Source organism: Corvus cornix, chromosome 1A, assembly GCF_000738735.6.
Source record: "Corvus cornix cornix isolate S_Up_H32 chromosome 1A, ASM73873v5, whole genome shotgun sequence".
NCBI classification, from domain to species: domain Eukaryota; kingdom Metazoa; phylum Chordata; class Aves; order Passeriformes; family Corvidae; genus Corvus; species Corvus cornix.
The window spans coordinates 47,353,470-47,378,636 of NC_047057.1; the positions used below are offsets into that span (position 1 = coordinate 47,353,470).

Below are 25,167 nucleotides of genomic sequence, written 5' to 3' on the forward strand. Positions count from 1 at the left end.
ATCAGCATGGTTATCCATTGTTTTGAGACCAGCTATAGCAGTATATATCAAAACTGATAAACTCAAAACTGATTTATTGAGATAGATATTCTGGTTCCTGGTGTTAAGAATCGATGGAGCAAGGGGGCAGCCCCCCTTAAGGCAATCTGTTTTAGCTAGGTTTGACAGTAACACATTGAACTGCAAATAGTTTCTGCCCTTGCTTAGACCCACCCAGACAGAGTGTAAGGTGTAGATTTCCTGAGCACAGATCCAGCCCAGACACAGAAGTGTCCCTGTAAGCCCCCTCAGTGCCCTCCTTTCCTCCTCAAAGCTGTGTCACATCCATCACAATCACGGGGGTGTGAACCCCTTCATCCTGCCCGAGGCTCTCTGATCTCTCTCCTTTAATATATTGATCCCACATTCCCCCCATTCGATTTGTCTCCTTCCCATCTAGTGTTCATAAAGCACCTGTTCTTTCACTATTTCGCAAAGCACCCCAAGTGTTTTTCAAGGGAAATCTGTAACAGTGCTACAGCTCTTTTTCATGTGCATGTAGTGGCTCTTAAAAGAGCCTTTGGGTCTACGTGGGCTGCGGCAGGAGACTTAAGCGCGCTCGCCGCGGATGCGGCGGGCCAGCTGGATGTCCTTGGGCATGATGGTGACGCGCTTGGCGTGGATGGCGCACAGGTTGGTGTCCTCGAAGAGCCCCACCAGGTAGGCCTCGCTGGCCTCCTGCAGCGCCATCACGGCCGAGCTCTGGAAGCGCAGGTCGGTCTTGAAGTCCTGCGCGATCTCGCGCACCAGGCGCTGGAAGGGCAGCTTGCGGATCAGCAGCTCCGTGGACTTCTGGTAGCGCCGGATCTCGCGCAGCGCCACCGTGCCGGGCCGGTAGCGGTGCGGCTTCTTGACGCCGCCCGTGGCCGGCGCGCTCTTGCGGGCCGCCTTGGTGGCCAGCTGCTTGCGGGGCGCCTTGCCGCCCGTCGACTTACGCGCCGTCTGCTTCGTGCGCGCCATGGCAAACCGAGGACACCACCTCCAGCGAGAGCGAGAAGCGAATGGAGCTCAGCCGGCCACGCCGGTATTTATAGAGCTGCCTCGCCTCTGATTGGACCGCAGGGAGCGCGATCTCATTGGCTGTCGTAGAATCCCATCCTGGGCCCGAAGTAGCTGAATCTCCGCTCGGAGCTTCTCGACCCCGCAGCTGCGACCCCGCTCTGATCGCAGCGCTCTCGGAGCGAGTGGAGGGCCTAAGATACTTGCACTTTATATTTTCTTTATTTGTGTCTTTGTTTTGTTTCGGTTTGCTTTTTTTTTTAAACGATGGGCTGGTTACAAAAGAAAGAAAATGTTCTGTCAGTGCCTTCAGAGCTCCTTACATGAATAGGCACGTTATTCCCAAAGCCACAAAGGAAAAGGTGGGCTGGTACCTTGAAACAGAGGTGCTCCAAAAATCCAGTAACACAAGGTCGTAGCTATAAGTATGTAACAAGCTGTAGTGATTAAGATAATTATTAAGCTTTTTTTTTTTTTCGCGTTTTTCGTGTTCTTATTTCTCTAGGAAATTCTGAATGATAACCTTTGCATATCATCAAGCAAAATCGTGATGATGAGACTACTTAAGCAATTAGCACTTTTCTTGGTGAAAGTAATTGAAAATGAACATGGTATTGGTCTACTACTTAATTTCCCCCATACTCACTAAGCTGTGAGAAAACCAGACGTGACCACAAATATTTATAGATATCATTGTTTGAGTGCCAAACGATTTTCAAAGGTTTTTTAAAAAGCGGAATTTTTTTTTTTCCTTTTAATCATGAAGTACTACTTAACTATTCTAGAAACGAGCCCCAGACTGGAGTGCCCTTTCTATGTGAGAATGAGAAAAGTGGTCACACGAGGCTTCTTTTGATACATTTTTTCAAAAGTGTGCTTCTATGTTCATAATTTGCTTTTATTGTCCAGTTCCCTCCCAGACCTTCCCTTTCCTCCTCCCAACCACCTCCCCAAAATGATCTCTAGAAAACCATATTGGATTTAGTCTTTTATTTAAAAGTAAATAAATCATGGAGAAGGAAATGAAGGGGGGGATTGAAATATCAAAGGAATCAATCTCAGAGCAACTTCCCCCCTTTTACCTAGTCGATAAATTCGTTCCAAATTTATCTACTCAGGTAAACGCAAAATTTAAGGTACAACATATGGAACAACATTTCTGATTGTTTAAATCGGCGAACGTTTAAAAATTAAGCTTTTTGCTTGATTACAGAGCATTTAAAATGTTTTCTGTAACAAATTTGGACAACGAAAAAAATCCCGTCTCTTACATGGCAGAAACAATCTCCCTGTTGTCAGCAAAACGACGTATTAGACAATTCTTATGCAATCATGAAGCGTAGTATTACATTTAAGATTTAAAATCGGAGCGTCGCGTCCCTACTTAAGACACTAAAAAATGTAACAGCTCTCCTAAAGGAAAACGTAGGTGGCCCTTAAAAGAGCCTTTGGGTTTTTGTCGTGCTGGTCCGAAAAGAGCGAAAAGCTTTAACCACCGAAGCCGTAGAGGGTGCGACCCTGGCGCTTGAGGGCGTAGACCACGTCCATGGCCGTGACCGTCTTCCTCTTGGCGTGCTCCGTGTAGGTGACGGCGTCGCGGATCACGTTCTCCAGGAACACCTTGAGCACGCCGCGCGTCTCCTCGTAGATGAGCCCCGAGATGCGCTTGACGCCGCCGCGCCGAGCCAGGCGGCGGATGGCCGGCTTGGTGATGCCCTGGATGTTGTCGCGCAGCACCTTGCGGTGGCGCTTGGCGCCGCCCTTGCCGAGCCCCTTGCCGCCCTTACCCCGACCAGACATGCTGCTGCTACAACCGCTGCTGCCGCTGTTGCTGCTGCTGCTGCTGTAAATCGGCGCCGCCCGCGCCGCGGCCTTTATGCGGTGTGGTCCGACCTGGTTGAGAACTGCAGCGGAAAGGGGGCGGGGCTTGGGGCTGGCTCCCGCCGTCTCCCCGATTTCTCTATCGCGCAGCCCGCCAGCAGAAAATTGCGGGATTTGTGTGGATTTCCCTTCCCCGAGGCACAATGGGTTCCGTGCTCCTCTCGCTTCTCGGTGCCTTCCTTGTGTTTCAGATAGCAAGGACATCGTGTCTGTTTTTTATAATGATTCCTGTAGCTTTTAAAGCTTCGATATGTTGTGATCATTTAGAAGAAAAAGCTGATTCATAGAAAATCACCCTAGTTATTGATTCACTTAAATTATGCTTTGATTTGTTATGTTCAACGATGTATGTCTTATGTATTTCAGTTCCACCTGCTTGTATGGATTGTCCTGTGTGGCTTCCCTGTTTATACATCTACTGCACTTTTTTTTTTATATGGATAATCTTGCAGCAAATTCTGTCCAATCGTGCCTGTGAGAAATTCTACCCTTCCTAATTTTTTTTCACATCTTCATTTCCCGCCCTCTCTGAATGTTATCGCAAGGTGAGTTTAGCAGTACAGGTATGCTAATCGAGATTTTACACATTTCACTTTCATTTTTTAAGGTAAAAGTATTTTTTTGACAAATATTTTTACAGTATTTTCCACTGCTGTGGTGGCATAGAAAAGAGCGTGGCTATTTTTAGAGAGATTGAAAAATTAAATGCCCAAAAAGAAGGGTGGTTTTGCATTTCTCGGGTATTTATTAATTCTGAGTTTTCTCTCTTCAGCAGAGGAAAATGTTCTGAGATTTTGCTCTTGAAATCAAGAAGCAGTATTTAGCAAAAATTATTCGGTAGATCGTTTTCGACCTGAAGATTATCTGGAAGGATAAAGTTTCCTGTGTTGAGCGTTTGCTGCCCTCTCATGGACGTCTTTTGATTGCTTGATTGTTGTTTTTTTCCTGCTGGCTGGGCAGCTTTGTGTAATGTATGCTTTCATGAGGGTACAATAAAAGATTAAACAATAATCAATCTATCTTCACATAGACCACAGATAGAGGTGTTGCACCTGTTAGCAGAGAAATCAATGTTCCAGTGGCCCCTCCCTCACTGACAAATTAAAATATTATGTTACACATGTTCATGCACCATCTTTTCAGCATGGACGCAAAGGAAACCCAAATGAGGCTACACAAATACCAAGACTCTGCAAGAGACATCCTAAAATTTCAAACCTGTAACAAAGGCTCTGTTCCACAAGGAACTTGTTAGTATTCTAGACTGGGCTATGGAGATACTTCTGGAATGCAGTGAGGATGCCACGGCTCAGGTCATGGTGTTTTCTTTCCTGAGGCCAGTTTGTTCCTTTCAGGGAGGGAATTTCAGGGACTGTAACTGGACTGCTTCGGGAGGTCAGGCTAGCAGGAGAAACTGGGCACTCTGTAGGCATCTCTTCTGTCACTTCTAGGAGATTTTGGGAGAAAGGTAGGTATGTCCTGCACTGGTAAGTATACATTTGGTGTAATGTTTGCAGAAGGATTTTTCACTCTCTGAGTACCCAGGCAAGTCCCCAGGGTGTTACCAACAGGGCAGTTTAGCACTACCTGCTTCAGAACTCCCCAAACCCATTCTGCCAGGAAAATCCAGTTCTTCAGGCTGCTCCATCAAACTTCAGGGACTCTGTATCACAGGTCTTCCCTGGGAGTTATTACCGCTTGCAGATGCCTGCCATGAGGCTATCAGAATATCCTGGGCAAATCACATACCTAAGCAGCTTGTGATAAATTGTCCAGTTCTGCAAAGCTGAGCTTTTCTTTCTGCCTCTTTGGTTTTTTTTGTTGTTGTTGTTGTTGTTGTTGTTTTTTGGGTTTTTTTTCCCCAATGGAATAAAATGAAGGTAGAACCTCAAAATATAATCCTGCTCCATAATGAGCTGCTTCTCCTCAAGGATCTGTGACTACATATAATATTTTCCCCTGTCTCTTGCTGTCTGTTTGCTTTGCAAAACATCAGAAACCATTTGGAAAAGGATTTTTTAAAAAAAATAATAGATACATGCTTGTTCATAGCATTAGTTTTTTAACTCATGACAGAAAAACAACGAATAAAGTGAAGCAAGTTTTGAGCTGAGTTCCTGTGCTTCTTTGCTCACAAGTGATTCTAAATCGTACATCAAATATCATCTACTCTGTGAGGTCTGTTTGATAAAATTAAACTGTAATTTAATATCCATTTAATCATTTCCATTGGAAGAGATTCAAAGATCATATAGACTAACCTCTGTGTTGCATTAAGAGTATAGAAACATGGCAGAAAATGAACATCCTTGCTTTCCAGCTGTTCCTCAGAGATCAGAGGGGCTGGGTGCAGCTGGGATAATTTCTGATGGAGCAAATTCAGCAGATTCAGCACTGTAAGCCTGGTAGTGTCAAATAAGAAGCATGAGCACAGATTCACAAACAGTGCAGTTTAACAATTCAGCTCTATAGATCTGATTGCATTCAGTAAGAAGTTGTGGAATCACAGACTGAAGAATAGTGTGGTTTATTGAAGCAACAGAACTACAAATTCGGAATTGCCAGTGCTAAATGCAGTGTGGTAGAGCTCCAACAAGAACAACAATGTTGTGTTAACCCAGATGATATTATTAATAATAATAATAATAATAACGACAACAATAATAATAATGTGAAGAAGCTTGCCAAGAAGGCCTGCCCATCCATGAGGAGGGAGAGGGGAGTAGACTGTTGACTGTCTCCAAGGTCTTTTTGTCACCCTTCCAACTAGGTAGAATTTCTACTTTTCTTACATACAGCATAAACTTATCTCCCTCTCCTTCTTATGTATGGCATGATCCAGGTGGAGAATTGAGTAATATAGTCAAATATGTGGTAGCACATACTTCATAAAGGTTATTAGCATATGCAGCAGCATGCAATTTAATATCTAACTGACTTTATCAGGCAAAAGTTATTTTTTGGCCATGTGCCCTTCAGAATTCAGATCATATTACTTTGTTCCATTTGTGCTGTTCTTCAGAGCCAAAGCATGACCATCTTATCTTCACAGGACCTCCTCTTTCAACCATGTCATTCTGTCTTGACGTCAACAATGCATCTCCATATGTGCACAGATAACATAGGAGGTACAGTGCAGGCCATAGGCAGTGAGCTTCAGCCCTTGCCTTGGTCCTTGGTTGTCATCTCACACCTCTGTGCTGTAGGTAGGGACTTCTTTTACTAGATCAAGTTTCAATGTTTGATGTAAATCATAATCCTATTATTATTTCTCTACATTTCAATTTTTCTGCAGCCCACTCCTGAAATCATTGGAAAAAGAATCCTGCAGTCACTGAGATTTCACTGAAGCCTCAGCAGGAGTCCCGCAGGACTGATGGACAAAACTTGTATGGGAATGGAAGTGGGAAGAGATCAACAAAACACTGTGTGGAAAGTGAAAATCAAAATGAAACATAACTCCAAATCTAGAAATAATTGTCCAAAATTGAGTATGGAGAGTAAATGGGGATCCCAGGAGGAGTCACACTGATGACTTCATTATGCTTTGGCAGCATGTTCTGTAGAAGAGGGATCTCAAATTCCCACAGAAAAAAGTGTTTGGTAACCTCATGTCTAACAGTACACCGGGTGCCTTGTGATCTAGATATGAAATAAGAAACTCGTGGAAGAAAAACTCTGTTGTGCAATCTTACCAGGTCAAGGGTGTCTAGCTGAAAAGTGGTTCTGTACATGAATTCAAGCAGGTTCAAATCTGTACTAACATGCAAGCAGCAGAGAACAAGTCTGGTATTAATGCTATTTATGTTGCACTCTTCCAGACTCTGCACTGCCTGTCTCCAGCTTCCTGCCCATACATTATAAGTGTTTCACCACTCAGCTGCTTCCTTTTGAGAAGCTGTAAACTTAGTCTTGAAATGTACATAACTTATATTTTGCAATTTATTTAGCACAGGATACCAGGAAGGACTTTTTCTCCGTTTTATTCAGCTGTCATGGTTTAACCAGAGCCAGCAACTAAGCACCCTGCAGCTGCTCCCTCACTCATTCCCACAGATGGGGGAGAGAATCACAAAAGTGAAAAAAACTTGTGGCTTGAGATAAAGACAGTTTAACTGGTGAAGCAAAAGCCATGCACACAAAGCAGAACAAGGAATTCATTCATTGCTTCCCATGGGCAGGCAGGTGTCCAGCCACTTCCAGGAGAGCAGGGCTCTGCTATGCGTAATGGTGACTTGGGAAGACAAAAGTCATCACCCCAAATACTCCCCTCCCTTCTTCCCCCCAGCTTTTTCTGCTGTGCATGAAACTGTATGGCCTGGAATACCCCTTTGGTCAGTTTGGATCAGCTGTCCTGGATGTGTCCCCTGCTAGCTCCTTGTGCAGTCCCAGACTCCTCATCAGTGAGGCAGTGTGAGAAGCAGAAAAGGCCTTGGCTCTGTCTAAACATTGCTCATCAATAATGAAAACATCCCTGTCTTATCAACGCTGTTTCCAGCACAAATTTTAAACATCTTTGTGCCTGAACTAACATAGTTTGCTTTTTATGGAAGTCTAGCTTCCAATTTTCTCTATCAAACGCAGAAGATTTCTTAATAAATTACTGGAATGGTTTCACTTGCAATAAAATTCCACCTTTGATGTTTTTAAGAGTTGAGCCCCTAAGGGAGACTTTTTAATGTTTTTCAAAGACATGCTGAGGCCATGCAGAATAATCTCTTCCACCTGACAACAACTATCATAAAAGATACAAAGATACACAAGAAGTACAGGAATAACATAACCCACTAATTGAGAATGAAGACAGGAAGAAATATATGCATGAAAGTTACCTGGTTTTGTGGTAATCTGACAGGCAATTGGTCTTTGTGGTGACTAATGCTGATGAAAAGTCTGTAACCCCATCATAAAAAAAGCGTTCATCTGTACATAGTGGTGTATTATTCTGTGGGGTAGTAACTTAAAGAGAATTCTTGGCAGGTTGCTAAGCCTATTCTGGTATATGCAGGCCTTTATCTAACTCATTGGTTCATTTGCCATTATTGAAACATCATAGACTTTTGATATTGACATCTGCTAAGTAAGTACATATGTGAAATAAACAGCTGACCTACAAACAAGTCTTCCTTGTAATTAATTGCAATACTGAACCCCCCCTTTTTTTTGACCTTCCCTCTAATTTTGCGGCAGCTTAGCATTTAATCATAAAGTGTATCCTTTGGGTTTTTGTCAAAGTATGCCCAGCCACTAAACACCAGCACACAGCACACCTTAGAAGATATTAAGGAGAGCTCATTTCTTTTCTTTCTTTCTCCAGTATCACGAGGCACTTTAACTTGTTTGACAAAATAAATTAATGACCATATGTCCAAAAACTATGTCATAGAGGAGCAAGATGTGTTCACTTTTCACTGCAATAATAAATCACACATTTGAACCTCTGTTTGGTAGGTTAGCTAGAAACTTGAGCCATGATAACAAAATAGTATGCCCTGAGTTTTTCTTAGGATATCAACTTTTCTTATGTCTGGAACAAGAATCTGCTTATTAGCTGGAGAGAAGCCTGCTGAAGTCCATGTGAGGGACACACAGTGATCAGACACCACAGCAGTGACTTAGTAATTTAACATAAGCTGTTTCTGAGGAAGAATCAGTCTGGAGCGTTACACAGCTCTCCCACAGCTGAGGTGGCAGCCACAGGGCTAGCAGTGCACACTCTGAGGGGGAAGGAGGACGAGAAACGATGAATTAGGGTTACTGACTGATATGCCAGTGGTGCAGCTGGCATAAAGATGTCATTACACTTATCCCCACAGTATGACTTTTCCCAGGCCACTCTTGCTCTTTGCCACTGCACCCTCTTTTCCCAGTAGGTATCTATGCTGTGCTGCCCAACTCAGCTCTACAAGTTTAACAGCAATGTTTGGTTTGATGGTAATTTTGTTCCTATACTGGACAGTATAACCACTACAGCTAATATAGCCAGTGCATTCAGTATCATCTGCACACAGACACACTTCCTTTCTTGTCGTGTGGAGCAATTTTTTACAATATTTAACAGCTATCTTCAGCTAAGAACTATAAAGTCTAAAGTGAGAGACAAGTTTTGCTTGAGTTTTGTGCTCATTAACGCAGTAAATCCCCGTCCACACGCTGTGATCGCCCCATACTCACATAAGCCGCTTGCTCATAGAGCATGCGCAGTAAAAAAAGTGTGCCCTGCATCCTAAAACCGAGACGGGGGAAGTGCCAGTGACCAGAGCTATAGGTTGTTACGTGTACAGAAAATACCATTTTTTTGTTCCAAGTGTGCAAAAATGAACACCCGGCTAAGAACTGAGTGCGGCAGCTCCAAAGAGCGAGAGTTTGAGCACCGAGGCGGAGGACTGCGGGCAGCACCAAGGCAGCTCGAAACCTCGGACTTCTCGGACCCCGCTCGCCCTACGGTTTTCAAAGCGGGGACAAAACTGGACTGGAAGTGAAAAAGCCCGCGGGGGGGAGGGGGTTGGGGGAGGCGGTACAAACGTACCAGGGAGTTCGTAGGCCTCTTCCGCCAAGTGAACTTAAAAGAATAAGGTGGGGCGCCTTTTTAACCCGAAAACTGCTGGACACTAGAAAAGCCGAAGAGCGACGGCCAATCTTTGCGGAGCGCGGGGTTTTCGAAATCCGCCGGGCTCTGGGGGCGGTCCGAGGCGCTTCCCTGAGCAGCTCTCCGCCCCCCTCCTGATAGGAGAGAAACTACAGGGCGCCGCAGCATCCCCACTCCCCCCCCCGTCTCAAGAGCCGGGGCGCCCCGAGCGCCGCCCAGCTACCCCGAGGAGTTCGGGCTTGCACCCCTCTCCTGCGACCAATGGGAAGGGATTTGCACCGAAGCACACAGGTTTTTTGTTTTTTTAATAAGCTGTGCCGCGGTGTGGTCTGCTGCTGCGGTGCTGCTCGGCAGCCGGGAACAAGAGCGCAGAAACATTATCGAGTCCACTTAACAGCCACAGCAATGGAGGAGAAAAAAAAAAAAAAGGTTTAAATTGCATACACGTACACGAACAGGAATCTAAGAAAATAAAAGTGCCAGCTCTTTTTGTGAAAACTTGGGTGGCTCTTAAAAGAGCCGTTGGAGTTTATCTGCAAAGCAGATAAGATTTTTTTCGAAACAATTTACTTTTTCTTGGGCGCTGCCTTCTTCGCCTTCGCTGCTTTCGGCTTGGCCGCCTTGGGCTTGGCTGCTTTAGGCTTCACCGCCTTGGCCTTAGCCGGGCTCTTCGCTGCTGCCGCCGCTTTTTTGGGCTTGGCAGCCTTTGTCGCCTTCTTGGGGCTTTTGGCTGCTTTCTTGGCTGCGGCGGCCGCCGGCTTCTTGGCTTTTTTAGGACTCTTTTTCGCTGTCACCGGTTTCTTAGGCTTCTTGGTGGCGCTGACGGGCTTCTTAGCCGCCGGCTTCTTGGGCTTGGCTGCAGCTGTTTTCTTTTTGGGAGCTTTTTCCTTCACTTCTCCGGGTTTCTTGCTGAGGCGGAAGGAGCCGGAGGCGCCGGTGCCCTTGGTCTGCACCAGGATGCCCTTGCTGACAAGGCTCTTGATACCCAGCTTGATGCGGCTGTTACTTTTCTCCACATCGTAGCCGCCCGCGGCCAGCGCCTTCTTGAGCGCGGCGAGGGAGAGCCCCTTGCGCTCCTTGGAGGCGGACACGGCCTTGGTGATCAGCTCGGTGACGCTGGGCCCCGCGGGCTTGCGGGCTTTGGAGCCGCTCGCCGCCTTCTTCGGCTTCTTGGCGGCGGGAGCTTTAGCCGGGGCCGGGGCGGCGGCGGCGACATCGGGCGCGGCGACGGGAGCGGTCTCGGCCATGTCGGCTCCTGCTCGATCCGGGCGAACAATGGAAACGCCGCCGCCGCCGCCCCTTTTATAGCGGCGCCGCGCGCGCTGATTGGTGCGCCGAGCCCCGCTCCGCCGCCCGCCGCCGCGCCCGTTGTGTTTCTTCAAGGTCCAAAACCGACTTTTTCCTCACGAAATTTACCGCCGATGCACCCCGTTTCTTTCCGGGAGGGGAGGGGGGCGTCTGCCCTACAGGCTGGCGGAGTTTCCCGTTAGAAGGGGCAGAAATGAGGGAAATGCGACCGCTGAAAGTCAGCGGCGTGAAGCCGCAGAGACCTCGGCAGAGAGAAACCTTCGGTTTATATTGTAAATTAAAATTTTACTGTAAGCTAAATGGGCACAGCTGGCATGAAATCTTGTTCTATAGAAGGTTCTCTACAGAAGAAGTGAAAAACAGAGTGATTTGAACGCTTGGTCTCAGAGTAAATGGATATTAAATCCGAGGAAGTAACACAGTTTCGTCCCATGGTCCCAGACGCTGATGCAGAGCTGGCTCCCTCGGCTGAGCCGCTTCCCTCCGAAATCACCCTGCTTAGTCTCTCTTCAGCAGTCTCGGTGTCTCAGCTACTGCCTTTTGGGGAGACGTTTGTGCTTTAGCAGCGTGTGTGAAAGGCGATGTTACTTTCTTTATGCTTCTCTATTTCAGTGGAACAAAGCACCGACGTGTCCCTTCCGAAGACTGATGTTCCTGTCAGTGCATTTTCAATGTAACCTTGACGAAATAGCTTTCGTTTGTTAGATTCGGAAGTCAGGATAACTGCAATTACAGTAAAGCTGCTTTTAGTGTTAATACGTGCAGTAATTATCGTCTTTGCCTCGTAATTAGATAAAATTGATTGGGAAATAGAATCTGGAGTGTACTGAATTTTGAATTTTACGGGGAGTTAAACCAGAAAATTCGGTCTTTTGAGGGTATATTGAGTAGCCAGGACACTTAACGCAAAACTCATTTCTGGGTTTCAATGAATGAATGTTGATTGTGTAAGTTTTTATCCCGGATAACACCGTCTGGTGATTCACCACTTTGCTATTTTCACAAAAGAAGAACCTACACCTTATCAAGAGGATTCCTGCCCCGGGAAGCGGCAGCTCAATATTACAAACAATGGATGAATTCTCTCTATTTTTTTTCCCCTTCGTTTTCAATGCAATGTTGATTTCTTTTAAATACCAAGCCGTTAACTGTCTGCTGCAATAGTATTGTGTTCCGTACCGTCCATATCCGGGCTATCATCAGCTCCTAAAAACCTTTGAGCAGGTACATTCAGAGCTAAAAATAGCTGTATAAGGGTGAATGAAATGTCGGTAAAACGTAGAGTCCTCGCTGTTTGGGAGTGTGAAAATAAAGAAACACAGTGACTTGAGTCATTTGAGAAATGTCATATCCCTTTCTTATTACCCGTGTTTAAGTGGAAAATCGAAACGGCTACAACCAGAGCAAATACTAGATTTATTCTAGTAATTTGAAATACCTTTTTTTTCTCCTCTTGAAGGTAAATGTTGAAAAAAATACAGCTTAGTGAGGTCTCCCTTAGTAAACATAAAAGATGAAGGTAAATGCACGTTTTGGATGATCTGGCTGCGATAATGAGCATTAAAAAACTGCAGTGTGACCCTGATGAATGCTGTATTGTTTCTTGATAAAACTCAGAAATGGGAAAATCTATTTAATGCCTGTTTAATCTGATACTTATTTCCTATAGTGGGGGAGGATTAAGGCCTTCAGTGACATTACTGAATACACTATCAGAATACTGACACTGAGGATTTTTTTTTTTCTAAACTAGTAGTAGTAACTCCATAGACAAGAACAGAGAGCTCAAAACCTCCCAGAGGCACTAGCACTAACATTTTGTTGTTCTCTAGTCCCTTGATATTTGTATACAAGTGGCTTGTTTGTCAAGCTATTCACATTTAGAGGCAGCTTTCTGTCAGCTTTCTGGACTTGTACAAGAAATGTTGTAATCTTTATCAGTCTTTGAAGGACTCCATAACCATTTTATTTCTCCCTGCATCTTTATGGCAGAAACAAATTGTGAGATTACTATAAACTGAACATTAGTGTTTTTCTTTGTTTTCATTGTCATGATTGTATACTGATTTACTTAGAAACTAGAAAGTGTTTAGAGATGTGATCCTATACTCTCAAGCCCATCTTTCCTTCATATGGGGTATTACTGAGCATTGGAGATAACCTCAATCAACAATGAGAGATCAAGAAACAACAGACTGGTAGTATCAGGCTGTGGATGCTCATAGGAAATTAACCATTATGAATCCCTCTTCATTGAAGAGCAAAAGAAAGATGGGCATAAAGCAGAAGACAGGAAGGGCAGGCCTGAGTGTTGATGCAAGTCAGGGACAATCTGCCTCTCTTTTTTTCTGCAGCTGTGTTTTGCTTTTGGATATTCAAGCACAATATCCTAGAATTATCCGAGTACTTGTATTGTAATCCAGTAAATGGGTTTTAATTTCTCAGCCACTCCAGACTAAAATTTATTTTTTCAGGCACTGTAGAATATAACCCAAAAGAGGGAACATGTGCTCAACACAGCAAGTTGGTGCATTTGCATACATACAGCAGGAAGGCTTCCCAAGGCTTTGATACTCCATCATTTCTTCACGTAGAAGTTGTTTGGGTATCATCGCTCCATTCACCTTCCCCTAATTTTTAAAACCAGAAAATGTCAATAGAAATACTGAAATATTTTAGTAAAATGTTGTTGCGTTCCTTCCAGGAAATTAACACGTTTATGAATTAGCACAGGCCTATACAGAGATTCTACCCAGATTTTTTAGAAAGTTAATAGAAGAAAAAAAAGAACCATTGTCTAGTGGGTTCATGTTCTGCATCAAAATCCCACACATGCTGTAAATTAATTCAGCTTTATGCAGATTGCTTACAGCAACTGGGCAACTACCCTTGTTCCTGTTCCTGAGATGAATAGGGTAGGTAGTGGCAGTGATTCTTTTTCTGTTTTAATGCCAAATTTCAAAGCTGATTCCTTACACAGGTGTTCCAATGTAACATAAGTAATGAATCTCTGTTCCTTCTGCTTAAAGGAATCATAGGCTGCCATTATTTTTCTCTGTGCCTACTGACATTTATTTTCCTAAATGACTAGTAAAGTCAAAGTGTCCTATAATAAATTTTGATTTGGTATTTCCATTACCTCATGTCTAAATGAACAGCACCTAAATTCTTCGCCAAGTGTTGTGACTTCCACAACAGTGAGGCTCTTGACTTGGCAGTAGAGCAATATTATTTTATTTATCTGATAATTTCTGGGTATAGGCCAAGGCTCATGGTGAGATATGCACTTCAAAATGTAAAAAAAGTCTGTATTCCACATTTGAAAGATATATAAATTTTATTTCTTTTTTTCTCATGCAATAGAATATGCCTCATTATCAGGAAATGAAACAATTTTTAAACCACATGAATTCAAATTCACACCATTCAAATACAGATGGAAACTATATCACCATCTTTCAGCCTTTGTCCATTAACACTCTTGAGAGGACAGAAATCCTGTTACTCAGCACACAGAAGCACAAATGAGCTGTAAATTTTTTTCCCTCTCAGGTGGAACACTAGGAGTTTCTGACACAGCATTAGACCTAAATCTCCTGCTGGAGCTGGCAAAAATATGTGAATTATAAGAAGGGATATTTTATGCCTAGTCAGAAGAGCAGATCTGGAAATAAGTATGGTCTAGAAAGAGCCATTTTCCAAGTCACAGATTCCCAAAGCTGATTGAAGAATGATATGATCTACAGTTATTTTCTAAGAACCATGTTAGAGTTCTTTCCAGAATTGTAAGGGCAGGATGTGAATGAGGCCTTCTTGTCTACAAGCAATGAATAGTTATTGCACTTCGGAAACTCCAGATATGACATAAGCAGAAAAAGTTTTGATACAGTGTAGTGAGGGAAACCAAGGATGTTTGCAAAACTTCTAACCCATGTGGAGTTTTTTTCTTTTCCTCCATATGGCAAAATGAGCTCATGAAGTTCCCCAACTCCTTTGATACATACCAGTTAGCTGAATTCCTATTACTGTGTAACATCCCAGACTCTTTAGAGCACACACTCCAGGTCTTTCTACACTAAAGGGAATATCTGCCTGCCTGTTTTGAAACCTATTACATCAATGTTGTAGTTTGAACAAAATACATCTTGCATTGTAACATTTAAACATAACAAGACTTTTTTCTTTTCAGTTTTTGTTATACTAACTGAAAATATCAATTGTTTTTCCTAAAAGAAAGAGGCTTACATCCCTCCTTTAATTTTTTGGTGCTCCTCTTGTCTTAATACTGATGTATTAAAATCTCTTAACCTAAAATTTACAAACGATTTATTTTTAACTTAATGATGCAAATTGCAGATGAATGAAGCAAAGATTCCAAGAGAACTTTCACCCAGTCTTCGGCCCTTGGAATTTTGAGTAAACAGCCAAAACTTTGGGAAAAGTGTATCCCTGCTGCTTTGCTGTTTTGTGAAGATTTTAACCCTTGCACATAAGAGGAGATTATTAGGTGGATTCTTCAGCATGCACTGAAGTAGATAAAAAGGGGGAAGATGACCAGATGACTCACAAGTCAGTGAAAATATTATTCAAAAAAGTGCTAAATACAAACTCAATGAGTGTGAAACCTTGCTTTCCAAGGCTTTACATATCTGTAAACGTTTAGGGGCATATAAAGGCCAGGGCAGCCATTTCATAGCAATTTCTGCTGTTTGCTGCAGCTGACAGTAATTTTGAGATTCAGTTTACAGCTGACAAACTCCCATTTCATATGTTCAACACTGGTCCTCACTGATGAAATATAAAGAATTCAGCCTAGTGTTTGTAACATACAAATTAAAATTTCATCCACATGAAAAAATATTTTCATGCTGATTTTCTGAAATAAAAAACCCAAACCAAGCCAAAACCCAACTAAGCAAAAGACCAAACAACACCAGCCCCCTCAGAAAAACATAACACCCCCCCAAAAGAACTACATCTAGGAAAATTTAAACACGGGAAATAAATTAAGAAAAATCTTAAGAAATTATTTCAGAATTTTCACAATTACCTAACACCATAATTGCCATAGTTAGCCTGTGGCATTATCGATTACTAAGTTATTAATTGTTTTGTAAGACAGATATATATATTCCCATGAGATTCTGCTTATAAGGGTTCCAGAGCATATGTAGGCCCAAAACCCGTATCTAAAAAAGAAAGAATAAGAAAGTGGACATACATTTTCTGACAGTTATTTTCACTGTAAGGTGTATGTGGTTAAGTTTCTTTATAAAGTACTGTCATATAAGTTCCCAGTATACACTACACAGCATCAGAAGAGCAAGCAATTTAGACGATTTAGTGCTACTCACAAAGGAAAATAAAACGAAATCAAATCATTATATTTGCACCCATTCTTGGAAAAAATTAGTGCTCCCAAGAGATAGTTTATTTTTGCCCAAATGTGGGAGGTGAAAAAAAAAAAAGTATGTTGTGCTGCAGGTAAAACACAATAACGTTGAAAGTATTCGTTGTAAATCTGAAAGAGCAACAGCAACAGGAAGACAAATATATGCTCCTATCTTTCATGTCACTTGGCAAAAAATGTAATGTGACAATGTTTGAAGGAAATTACATGATGCCCAGCAGGTGGCAGGAGACAAAAAGGCAAAGTCAAGGAAAGCAGCCCCTAACGCTTTTCGGGAACACGGTACGGGGAGAGCGCAGCGCTAATACACTCTAAGGATTCCCGGAGTCCGCAATACCGGCCGAACCCCGGCGCAAGGGCGCAGTGCGCGGCGAGCCTCCGAGGCACCAGAGGCTGGTCACACCGAGCCCAGAGAGAGTCGACCCCGGGGACGTGCTCAAAACTTCATAGGCAAGTCCGGGGCTGTCGCCTCCCGGAGGGGAAGAAGCCGGGGAAAGCTGTTCCGGGGAGCCGAGGGCCTGGGGGATTCTGAGCGAGGCAGGGGGGAGGGAGGGGGGCAGAGACGGAGGCGGGGACAGGCGCGGGAAGGCGGCCGGGACCCCGGGGCGGTGCTGGCGAGCGGCGAAAGGGGCGGAGGCGCAGGCCCGGCCCCCGGCCGCCGAGCCCGCCCCTGCTCCCAACCAGGTCGGACCGCGCCGCATAAAGGCCGCGGCGCGGGCGGCGCTGGGGCACAGCAGCGGGGCTGGTGATAGCGGTAGTGGCAGCATGTCTGGTCGGGGTAAGGGCGGCAAGGGGCTCGGCAAGGGCGGCGCCAAGCGCCACCGCAAGGTGCTGCGCGACAACATCCAGGGCATCACCAAGCCGGCCATCCGCCGCCTGGCTCGGCGCGGCGGCGTCAAGCGCATCTCGGGGCTCATCTACGAGGAGACGCGCGGCGTGCTCAAGGTGTTCCTGGAGAACGTGATCCGCGACGCCGTCACCTACACGGAGCACGCCAAGAGGAAGACGGTCACGGCCATGGACGTGGTCTACGCCCTCAAGCGCCAGGGTCGCACCCTCTACGGCTTCGGTGGTTGAAGCTCTTTCCTCTTACCGTACCACTGCGACAAAAACCCAAAGGCTCTTCTAAGAGCCACCCACATTTTCATTTAAAAGAGCTGTGTTGCTGTGCTTTTAATAGTCATTCTTGGCTTGATCTTTGGTGTTCCTTTAACGTTAAATCTTGCTTTTCTCCTGCTTCAGGCCTGTTGGGCTGCTGTCCTCCAGCCGCCTTTAGGTGAGTAGAGAAACCCAACAAAACCTGTCCAGGCCAAGAGTAAAATACGCTTTCCTTTAAAAAGATAAGCGATCCTTAAGTTGTCTATGATAAGGCATCGCGCTATATTCTTTTTCTCATTCTCGCTCGTGTCTGAAAGGGGGGACTGGGCAATTAGCTCCAGGGACTATAGCAACGCTGCAGGGGAGGCTCTTCACTCTGCCAGGTGGCGGTGGCGGCCGCGGGAGCGCGGGCCCGTGTCCAAGAAGGGTTAAGCGCCCGCGCGATTTCCAAAAGAGCGCGCGGGCCACGATTGGCTCCGGGACATCCCGCGCCCGGCGGAGCCCGCGCTCCCCTTCCTTCCGCGCTCGTCCCCGAACAGCACAGGGAACAGAGTGCTCCGACCGATCCCGGCCCGGGAGTAAAACGCAGACAGCCCGGCCGCGCCTGAGCGCTCCGGCAGAACCGGCCAGGGCTGGGTACACGAAAGACACTCCAAACCACACACGCACCCAAGGACAAACGCAGGCGCCCTTCCCTTCCCTTCCCTTCTCTTCCCTTCCCTTCTTCCCCCCGGCGCCCGATCCGCAGCATTTCAAGCTCTTTCTCGAGGTTGTGGGTGGCTCTGAAAAGAGCCTTTGGGTTTCGCCTCTGGGCTCGGGACGCTTCCCTCGCCTGGTTTACTTGCTCTTGGCTTTGTGGCTCTCAGTCTTCTTGGGCAGCAGCACAGCCTGGATGTTGGGCAGCACGCCGCCCTGCGCGATCGTCACCTTGCCCAGCAGCTTGTTGAGCTCCTCGTCGTTGCGGATGGCGAGCTGCAGGTGGCGGGGGATGATGCGCGTCTTCTTGTTGTCGCGGGCCGCGTTGCCCGCCAGCTCCAGGATCTCGGCCGTCAGGTACTCCAGCACGGCCGCCAGGTACACCGGGGCGCCGGCGCCCACGCGCTCCGCGTAGTTGCCCTTGCGCAGCAGCCGGTGCACGCGGCCCACGGGGAACTGCAGCCCGGCCCGCGACGAGCGCGACTTGGCCTTGGCGCGCGCCTTCCCGCCCTGCTTGCCCCGGCCGGACATCGCTGCTGAGGCTGCTCCGCGAACAAACCCCCGCTGCCACCGAAACGCAGCAGGTGAGTGACAGCCGCCCTGAGGCCTCCGCCTTTATATCCCCTCCCTTCGCGCCGCCGCCGCCTCCTGATAGGCCGAGGCGCCTGTCGGGGCGCGCGCAGCCCAATGGCACAGCGAATCTCACGCTGACCAATCGCGAGGGGGCAGCGGCCAAAGGCTCCGCCCGCCCTCTCCGCGCGGCCAATCACGACCCGCGGCGGGCGGGCCTCGGCTCGCGGCCCCGCCTACGAGAACGGGCGCTCCCGCCGCCGCCGCCGCCGCCGCCGCTCGGACCGGCGGGGTCGCGCTGCCCCGTCCCGCAGTGTTTGCTCTCTCCCGTGCTTCATTATACTTTCAAAGCCGCCGGGCTGCACAGTGTGGTCGTGGGAGGCCCGAATCGAGGAAATGGAGAGAAAGACAGAGACAGTGTGAATAAAGGAGACGGAGGGGCCGCGGGGAGACTACAAAGGCTGTAAATTCCCCTTTGTTTCACGCTGGGTATTTTCCCCGCGTGAAAATTTCGCCCTTTCTAACACCATTATGACCCTAAGTTTTCCGAACTTTGAAAACATCATACGCATCCCAGCATCGGAAAAAAAATCAAACGTCTCTTCATTTTGTACTCCATCCTTAAAGTACACAGTGAGGAACCGTCTCCCTTTACTCTGATTGCATATATTCAGTGCTTTTTTCTTTTTTTTCTACTTATTATCTCTATAGACCTACACACCAGAATGCAAACCTCAGTGTTGCAGCTCCTTTTATTGTGTATGGAGTGGCTCTTAAAAGAGCCTTTGGGTTGGTTTAAATGCTTTTTAAATATAGATGGCAATGTTTGGAGAAGGCTTATGCACGCTCGCCGCGGATGCGGCGGGCCAGCTGGATGTCCTTGGGCATGATGGTGACGCGCTTGGCGTGGATGGCGCACAGGTTGGTGTCCTCGAAGAGCCCCACCAGGTAGGCCTCGCTGGCCTCCTGCAGCGCCATCACGGCCGAGCTCTGGAAGCGCAGGTCGGTCTTGAAGTCCTGCGCGATCTCGCGCACCAGGCGCTGGAAGGGCAGCTTGCAGATCAGCAGCTCCGTGGACTTCTGGTAGCGCCGGATCTCGCGCAGCGCCACCGTGCCGGGCCGGTAGCGGTGCGGCTTCTTGACGCCGCCCGTGGCCGGCGCGCTCTTGCGGGCCGCCTTGGTGGCCAGCTGCTTGCGGGGCGCCTTGCCGCCCGTCGACTTACGCGCCGTCTGCTTCGTACGCGCCATCGTTCGGAAAGAAAGCAATCAAGCAAGCACCAGCAGCAACAGTAAGAGCGCGTCTGTATTCGGGGAGTATTTATAGCCCCGGTGCCGTCTCTGATAGGCAGACGGGTGAGTGCTGAGTTTCATTGGTGGATTCAAATTTTAAAATTCCCGCCCTTGTCAGATACCGCCTACCTTTTCAGTCTTTTTGTTACTGAATACTTTATGTTCCTGTAAGAAGTCATAACGTATGCTATTACTATTTGCGGGACCGCTAAGACTCAATATTTTTATTACCTGACAGAATTTAACTTGACTATTAAACCATGTAAGGCTTAAAACTTTTTTTACAGCATGTAAACCTATAACTACATTTTACTTTATTAAGTCAGTTTGTCATCATTAAAGTGTGAAATTTTCTGTTTTTCTTTTAGTGGATATATTTGAGCAGGTCTAACACGCACGAAAGTTCCCTGGAAAATATTTGTATTTCTATTCAGATACCTTAAACTATCACAGTAATATGCAAAATATAACGGGGAAAAATAGTAGTTGGAAAATTCTACTTGAAAGAAAAAATTAAAACGGAATAGTAAAAAACCTATTTTTAGCCCAAGAATGCAAACCGTTCAGACCTTTCCTTTCTTGTTGATAATACATGGAAATGCAAAATGTACTAGGCACTTGTGAAACCAAGGGATCTGTCTAGGAATCAAAGCTTGTACCTGAAAGTTTAGATGCATTTTATGTTTCAAGCGCAGAGCCCCTGTTCAAATAAGGACCCGCTAAAAATGTAGGGGGGGAATTCCTGCCTTTGCATTCTACGCCTGTCCCATCCTTCCCCCTTTTCCCGCTCGCTGACAGAACCACACTATCTTTCTCTCCATTTCCTCGATTCGGGCCTCCCACGACCACACTGTGCAGCCCGGCGGCTTTGAAAGTATAATGAAGCACGGGAGAGAGCAAACACTGCGGGACGGGGCAGCGCGACCCCGCCGGTCCGAGCGGCGGCGGCGGCGGCGGCGGCGGGAGCGCCCGTTCTCGTAGGCGGGGCCGCGAGCCGAGGCCCGCCCGCCGCGGGTCGTGATTGGCCGCGCGGAGAGGGCGGGCGGAGCCTTTGGCCGCTGCCCCCTCGCGATTGGTCAGCGTGAGATTCGCTGTGCCATTGGGCTGCGCGCGCCCCGACAGGCGCCTCGGCCTATCAGGAGGCGGCGGCGGCGCGAAGGGAGGGGATATAAAGGCGGAGGCCTCAGGGCGGCTGTCACTCACCTGCTGCGTTTCGGTGGCAGCGGGGGTTTGTTCGCGGAGCAGCCTCAGCAGCGATGTCCGGCCGGGGCAAGCAGGGCGGGAAGGCGCGCGCCAAGGCCAAGTCGCGCTCGTCGCGGGCCGGGCTGCAGTTCCCCGTGGGCCGCGTGCACCGGCTGCTGCGCAAGGGCAACTACGCGGAGCGCGTGGGCGCCGGCGCCCCGGTGTACCTGGCGGCCGTGCTGGAGTACCTGACGGCCGAGATCCTGGAGCTGGCGGGCAACGCGGCCCGCGACAACAAGAAGACGCGCATCATCCCCCGCCACCTGCAGCTCGCCATCCGCAACGACGAGGAGCTCAACAAGCTGCTGGGCAAGGTGACGATCGCGCAGGGCGGCGTGCTGCCCAACATCCAGGCCGTGCTGCTGCCCAAGAAGACTGAGAGCCACAAAGCCAAGAGCAAGTAAACCAGGCGAGGGAAGCGTCCCGAGCCCAGAGGCGAAACCCAAAGGCTCTTTTCAGAGCCACCCACAACCTCGAGAAAGAGCTTGAAATGCTGCGGAGCGGGCGCCGGGGGGAAGAAGGGAAGGGAAGAGAAGGGAAGGGAAGGGCGCCTGCGTTTGTCCTTGGGTGCGTGTGTGGTTTGGAGTGTCTTTCGTGTACCCAGCCCTGGCCGGTTCTGCCGGAGCGCTCAGGCGCGGCCGGGCTGTCTGCGTTTTACTCCCGGGCCGGGATCGGTCGGAGCACTCTGTTCCCTGTGCTGTTCGGGAACGAGCGCGGGAGGAAGGGGAGCGCGGGCTCCGCCGGGCGCGGGATGTCCCGGAGCCAATCGTGGCCCGCGCGCTCTTTTGGAAATCGTGCGGGCGCTTAACCCTTCTTGGACACGGGCCCGCGCTCCCGCGGCCGCCACCGCCGCCCGGCAGAGTGAAGAGCCTCCCCTGCAGCGTTGCTATAGTCCCTGGAGCTAATTGCCCAGTCCCCCCTTTCAGACACGAGCGGGAATGAGAAAAAGAATATAGCGCGATGTCTTGTCATAGACAACTTAAGGATCGCTTATCTTTTTAAAGGAAAGCGTATTTTACTCTTGGCCTGGACAGGTTTTGTTGGGTTTCTCTACTCACCTAAAGGCGGCTGGAGGACAGCAGCCCAACAGGCCTAAAGCAGGAGGAAAGCAAGCTTTAACGTTAAAGGAACACTAAAGATCAAGCCAAGAATGACTATTAAAAACACAGCAACACAGCTCTTTTAAATGAAAATGTGGGTGGCTCTTAGAAGAGCCTTTGGGTTTTTGTCGCAGTGGTACGGTTAAGAGGAAAGAGCTTCAACCACCGAAGCCGTAAAGGGTGCGACCCTGGCGCTTGAGGGCGTAGACCACGTCCATGGCCGTGACCGTCTTCCTCTTGGCGTGCTCCGTGTAGGTGACGGCGTCGCGGATCACGTTCTCCAGGAACACCTTGAGCACGCCGCGCGTCTCCTCGTAGATGAGCCCCGAGATGCGCTTGACGCCGCCGCGCCGAGCCAAGCGGCGGATGGCCGGCTTGGTGATGCCCTGGATGTTGTCGCGCAGCACCTTGCGGTGGCGCTTGGCGCCGCCCTTGCCGAGCCCCTTGCCGCCCTTACCCCGACCAGACATGCTGCCACTACCGCTATCACCAGCCCCGCTGCTGTGCCCCAGCGCCGCCCGCGCCGCGGCCTTTATGCGGCGCGGTCCGACCTGGTTGGGAGCAGGGGCGGGCTCGGCGGCCGGGGGCCGGGCCTGCGCCTCCGCCCCTTTCGCCGCTCGCCAGCACCGCCCCGGGGTCCCGGCCGCCTTCCCGCGCCTGTCCCCGCCTCCGTCTCTGCCCCCCTCCCTCCCCCTGCCTCGCTCAGAATCCCCCAGGCCCTCGGCTCCCCCGAACAGCTTTCCCCGGCTTCTTCCCCTCTGGCCGTGGGGAGAATGCAGAAAGCTTTTTTTTTTTTTTCCCCCCTGATGTTTCGGCAGTGCCACTGCACAGGGAGCTGTCGGTCTTTAGGCCTCCGCGTATAGATGTTAAGGCCACGTTGACTATATCGTCTGACTTCTGAGGTTGTATTCAGGCATTCGATATACTGAGAACCATCTTACAAATATATGACCTTCTGGGTCAATTTCATGACCTTAGGGCAGAATTTGTCTTACATAGTCTGAAGCATGAGGAACATTATGCCTAAGTGTTCACCTTAGACCAGAAGGAAACGTGTGTTTTTCCAGAAGCAGGCTATACCTGATTCTCAGCATACTGTATCAGTGGCAATTTGCATAGGGCTTTTTCAGCAATAAACTGAAGATGCTTTATTTTCTCTCCTAGTGTCTTTAGAGTTTGCTTCCTATTCACCCTTTTTTTTTTTTTTTTTTTTTTTCTGTCGCTAGTATTTGCTTCACACTAAATCCCAGACATCCTGGTGATATATAAAAAGCATTATCTTTCCATTAAGGTAATTGCTTCTAACTGGATGCAAATTAATAACATATGCCAAATGCACAACAAAAACAGCTATGCCAGCCATGCTCATGTGTGCCCCATGTTTTCAAAGGCTTGAGTGGATTGATTCTGAGTGGATACTCCTTCTTTCATGTGTATGTTTTCCTTTTACAAGGGTATGATGACATTTCTGGTTTTTTGGTAGAACTTCATGACTCTAATAATCAGTCATCATGACTTTTCAATCCCTGCCTCATTTCTGTTGGCTATGCCTGCAGTCCTCCTATTTGTAGTACAAGACCCACTGGGTCTATGAAGTTAACATAATTACAATATGGAGAATTTGCCTGTGCTCTTTATGGCCAAATACACACATCATTACTCACATAGAGACAGAAGAAAGTCCTTCAAGATGAAGGGCTAGGAGAGATCTCTGTGAACTCTGGCAACCTTTTTTCTCATCGACTCTGGCATTTTTTTCTGCCTTAATCACAGTGACTCCAGGAAGGTAAGTCTGAAAAAATGACAGAGTCTAAAAATACAATGGTGAAGTCATTGTTTCACAGCATCTTTCAACTCAGATATTTTATATAAGAATGTCTCTCCAGCCCTGAAGACTTATCATTCCTTTTTATCTCTTCTTCTAAATGACTTGCCATTCCCTCTGTTCCACATACATTATCTTAATCTCTCTGCAGCTACAGTGAAGGGTATTCAGTCCACTCTCCTTGCTGGTTGCCATTTCGTTCCACTTCATGTTTGTTTTCCAGCAGCATTTTATAACACAGGCACACACTAAGGACAGCTAACCACATATTAATGAAATTCTCCACTATGACAGGGATACAGTCCACGTAGTATACATGTCCATCACTCATTTGTCCATCTACCACTCCCACTCACCTATTCCTCAACCTTCCATGATTTGTAATGCTAAAGCAAAATCCTAAAACATGAAAAATGTTTGCCTGGAGAAAGCAACTGCTAAACACAAAGAAGAAAAATCCATTTGTGGCTCCCTAATTCAAAGACATCCCCTCTGACTCAATGAGTCTCCAGCCCACAAAGCACTAAACCATAAAGGATCACTTTGATGAGATTATCAGCTATTGTTCTTACCCTCTTTATTTACTGGCCTCTGTCACAGTTGGGATATTGGTCCAGAATGAAGTTTCCTGTTAATTACTCAGTTCTTCAAGTGACATAATTATGTTTCTAGAATGCAATTCAAAGAGAGCAGAATCTCAAGGCTGTCCTGCTCATATCGCCCACTAATTTCTCTGCACTCTGGATCCCTGCTGATATCACTAATTTAAGAAACAAGTTCTATTACTACAGTGTGTATTCTTCTGACTGCTCCCAGAATTACAGCTTTTATGTGTTCCCAATACTAGCCTAACAGAGCCAGTGTGCTCCTCAAGTTTGAAAGGACCATAACTAGATGACCCTGCTACCCTAGGGGAAGGTGACAAACAAAACCCCAAAAAACCCAAACAAAACAATAAACTAAAGCTAAGACCATTCACCATGTAGGGACAATAAGTACATGTGGTAAAATGAAAATAAGAAAAATCTAAACCCAAACAGATTTGAACATTAAGAACCCATTTTTTCCATTAGTGTCAAATGCAAACAAAAATTCCTGTCTTCATCCACTGATGTGGCTA

The 25,167-nt window shown here is 47.4% G+C and overlaps 6 protein-coding genes across 6 annotated transcripts; 2 read left to right on the forward strand and 4 right to left on the reverse strand.

The window, feature by feature from the left end:
- Window positions 1-2,013: 2,013 nt before the first annotated feature.
- Window positions 2,014-2,894, reverse strand: LOC104696552 (histone H4). The gene has a single exon (XM_010410932.3). It carries the CDS (start codon window positions 2,836-2,838, stop codon window positions 2,527-2,529), a length of 312 nt encoding a protein of 103 aa, XP_010409234.2. The 5' UTR covers window positions 2,839-2,894; the 3' UTR covers window positions 2,014-2,526.
- Window positions 2,895-9,796: 6,902 nt separating this feature from the next.
- On the reverse strand, window positions 9,797-10,771 carry LOC120411977 (histone H1.03-like). Its single transcript, XM_039571647.1, has one exon. It carries the CDS (start codon window positions 10,753-10,755, stop codon window positions 10,075-10,077), a length of 681 nt encoding a protein of 226 aa, XP_039427581.1. The 5' UTR covers window positions 10,756-10,771; the 3' UTR covers window positions 9,797-10,074.
- A 6,195-nt stretch (window positions 10,772-16,966) lies between these two features.
- Window positions 16,967-17,335, forward strand: LOC104696551 (histone H4). The gene has a single exon (XM_010410931.4). The coding sequence runs from the start codon at window positions 16,992-16,994 to the stop codon at window positions 17,301-17,303; it is 312 nt and encodes a 103-aa protein (XP_010409233.2). The 5' UTR covers window positions 16,967-16,991; the 3' UTR covers window positions 17,304-17,335.
- Window positions 17,336-18,064: 729 nt separating this feature from the next.
- LOC120411985 (histone H2A type 2-C) lies at window positions 18,065-18,565 on the reverse strand. The gene has a single exon (XM_039571656.1). The coding sequence runs from the start codon at window positions 18,549-18,551 to the stop codon at window positions 18,162-18,164; it is 390 nt and encodes a 129-aa protein (XP_039427590.1). The 5' UTR covers window positions 18,552-18,565; the 3' UTR covers window positions 18,065-18,161.
- A 2,459-nt stretch (window positions 18,566-21,024) lies between these two features.
- LOC120411984 (histone H2A type 2-C) lies at window positions 21,025-21,636 on the forward strand. The gene has a single exon (XM_039571655.1). The coding sequence runs from the start codon at window positions 21,137-21,139 to the stop codon at window positions 21,524-21,526; it is 390 nt and encodes a 129-aa protein (XP_039427589.1). The 5' UTR covers window positions 21,025-21,136; the 3' UTR covers window positions 21,527-21,636.
- A 674-nt stretch (window positions 21,637-22,310) lies between these two features.
- LOC120411990 (histone H4) lies at window positions 22,311-22,717 on the reverse strand. Its single transcript, XM_039571663.1, has one exon. It carries the CDS (start codon window positions 22,690-22,692, stop codon window positions 22,381-22,383), a length of 312 nt encoding a protein of 103 aa, XP_039427597.1. The 5' UTR covers window positions 22,693-22,717; the 3' UTR covers window positions 22,311-22,380.
- Between the last annotated feature and the right edge of the window lie 2,450 nt (window positions 22,718-25,167).

Bases quoted from the DNA above. Each gene is read 5' to 3' on its own strand.
- LOC120411984 (XM_039571655.1), top strand. From the start codon at position 21,137: ATGTCCGGCCGGGGCAAGCAGGGCGGGAAGGCGCGCGCCAAGGCCAAG.
- LOC104696552 (XM_010410932.3), bottom strand. From the start codon at position 2,838: ATGTCTGGTCGGGGTAAGGGCGGCAAGGGGCTCGGCAAGGGCGGCGCC.
- LOC120411990 (XM_039571663.1), bottom strand. From the start codon at position 22,692: ATGTCTGGTCGGGGTAAGGGCGGCAAGGGGCTCGGCAAGGGCGGCGCC.
- LOC120411985 (XM_039571656.1), bottom strand. From the start codon at position 18,551: ATGTCCGGCCGGGGCAAGCAGGGCGGGAAGGCGCGCGCCAAGGCCAAG.
- LOC104696551 (XM_010410931.4), top strand. From the start codon at position 16,992: ATGTCTGGTCGGGGTAAGGGCGGCAAGGGGCTCGGCAAGGGCGGCGCC.
- LOC120411977 (XM_039571647.1), bottom strand. From the start codon at position 10,755: ATGGCCGAGACCGCTCCCGTCGCCGCGCCCGATGTCGCCGCCGCCGCC.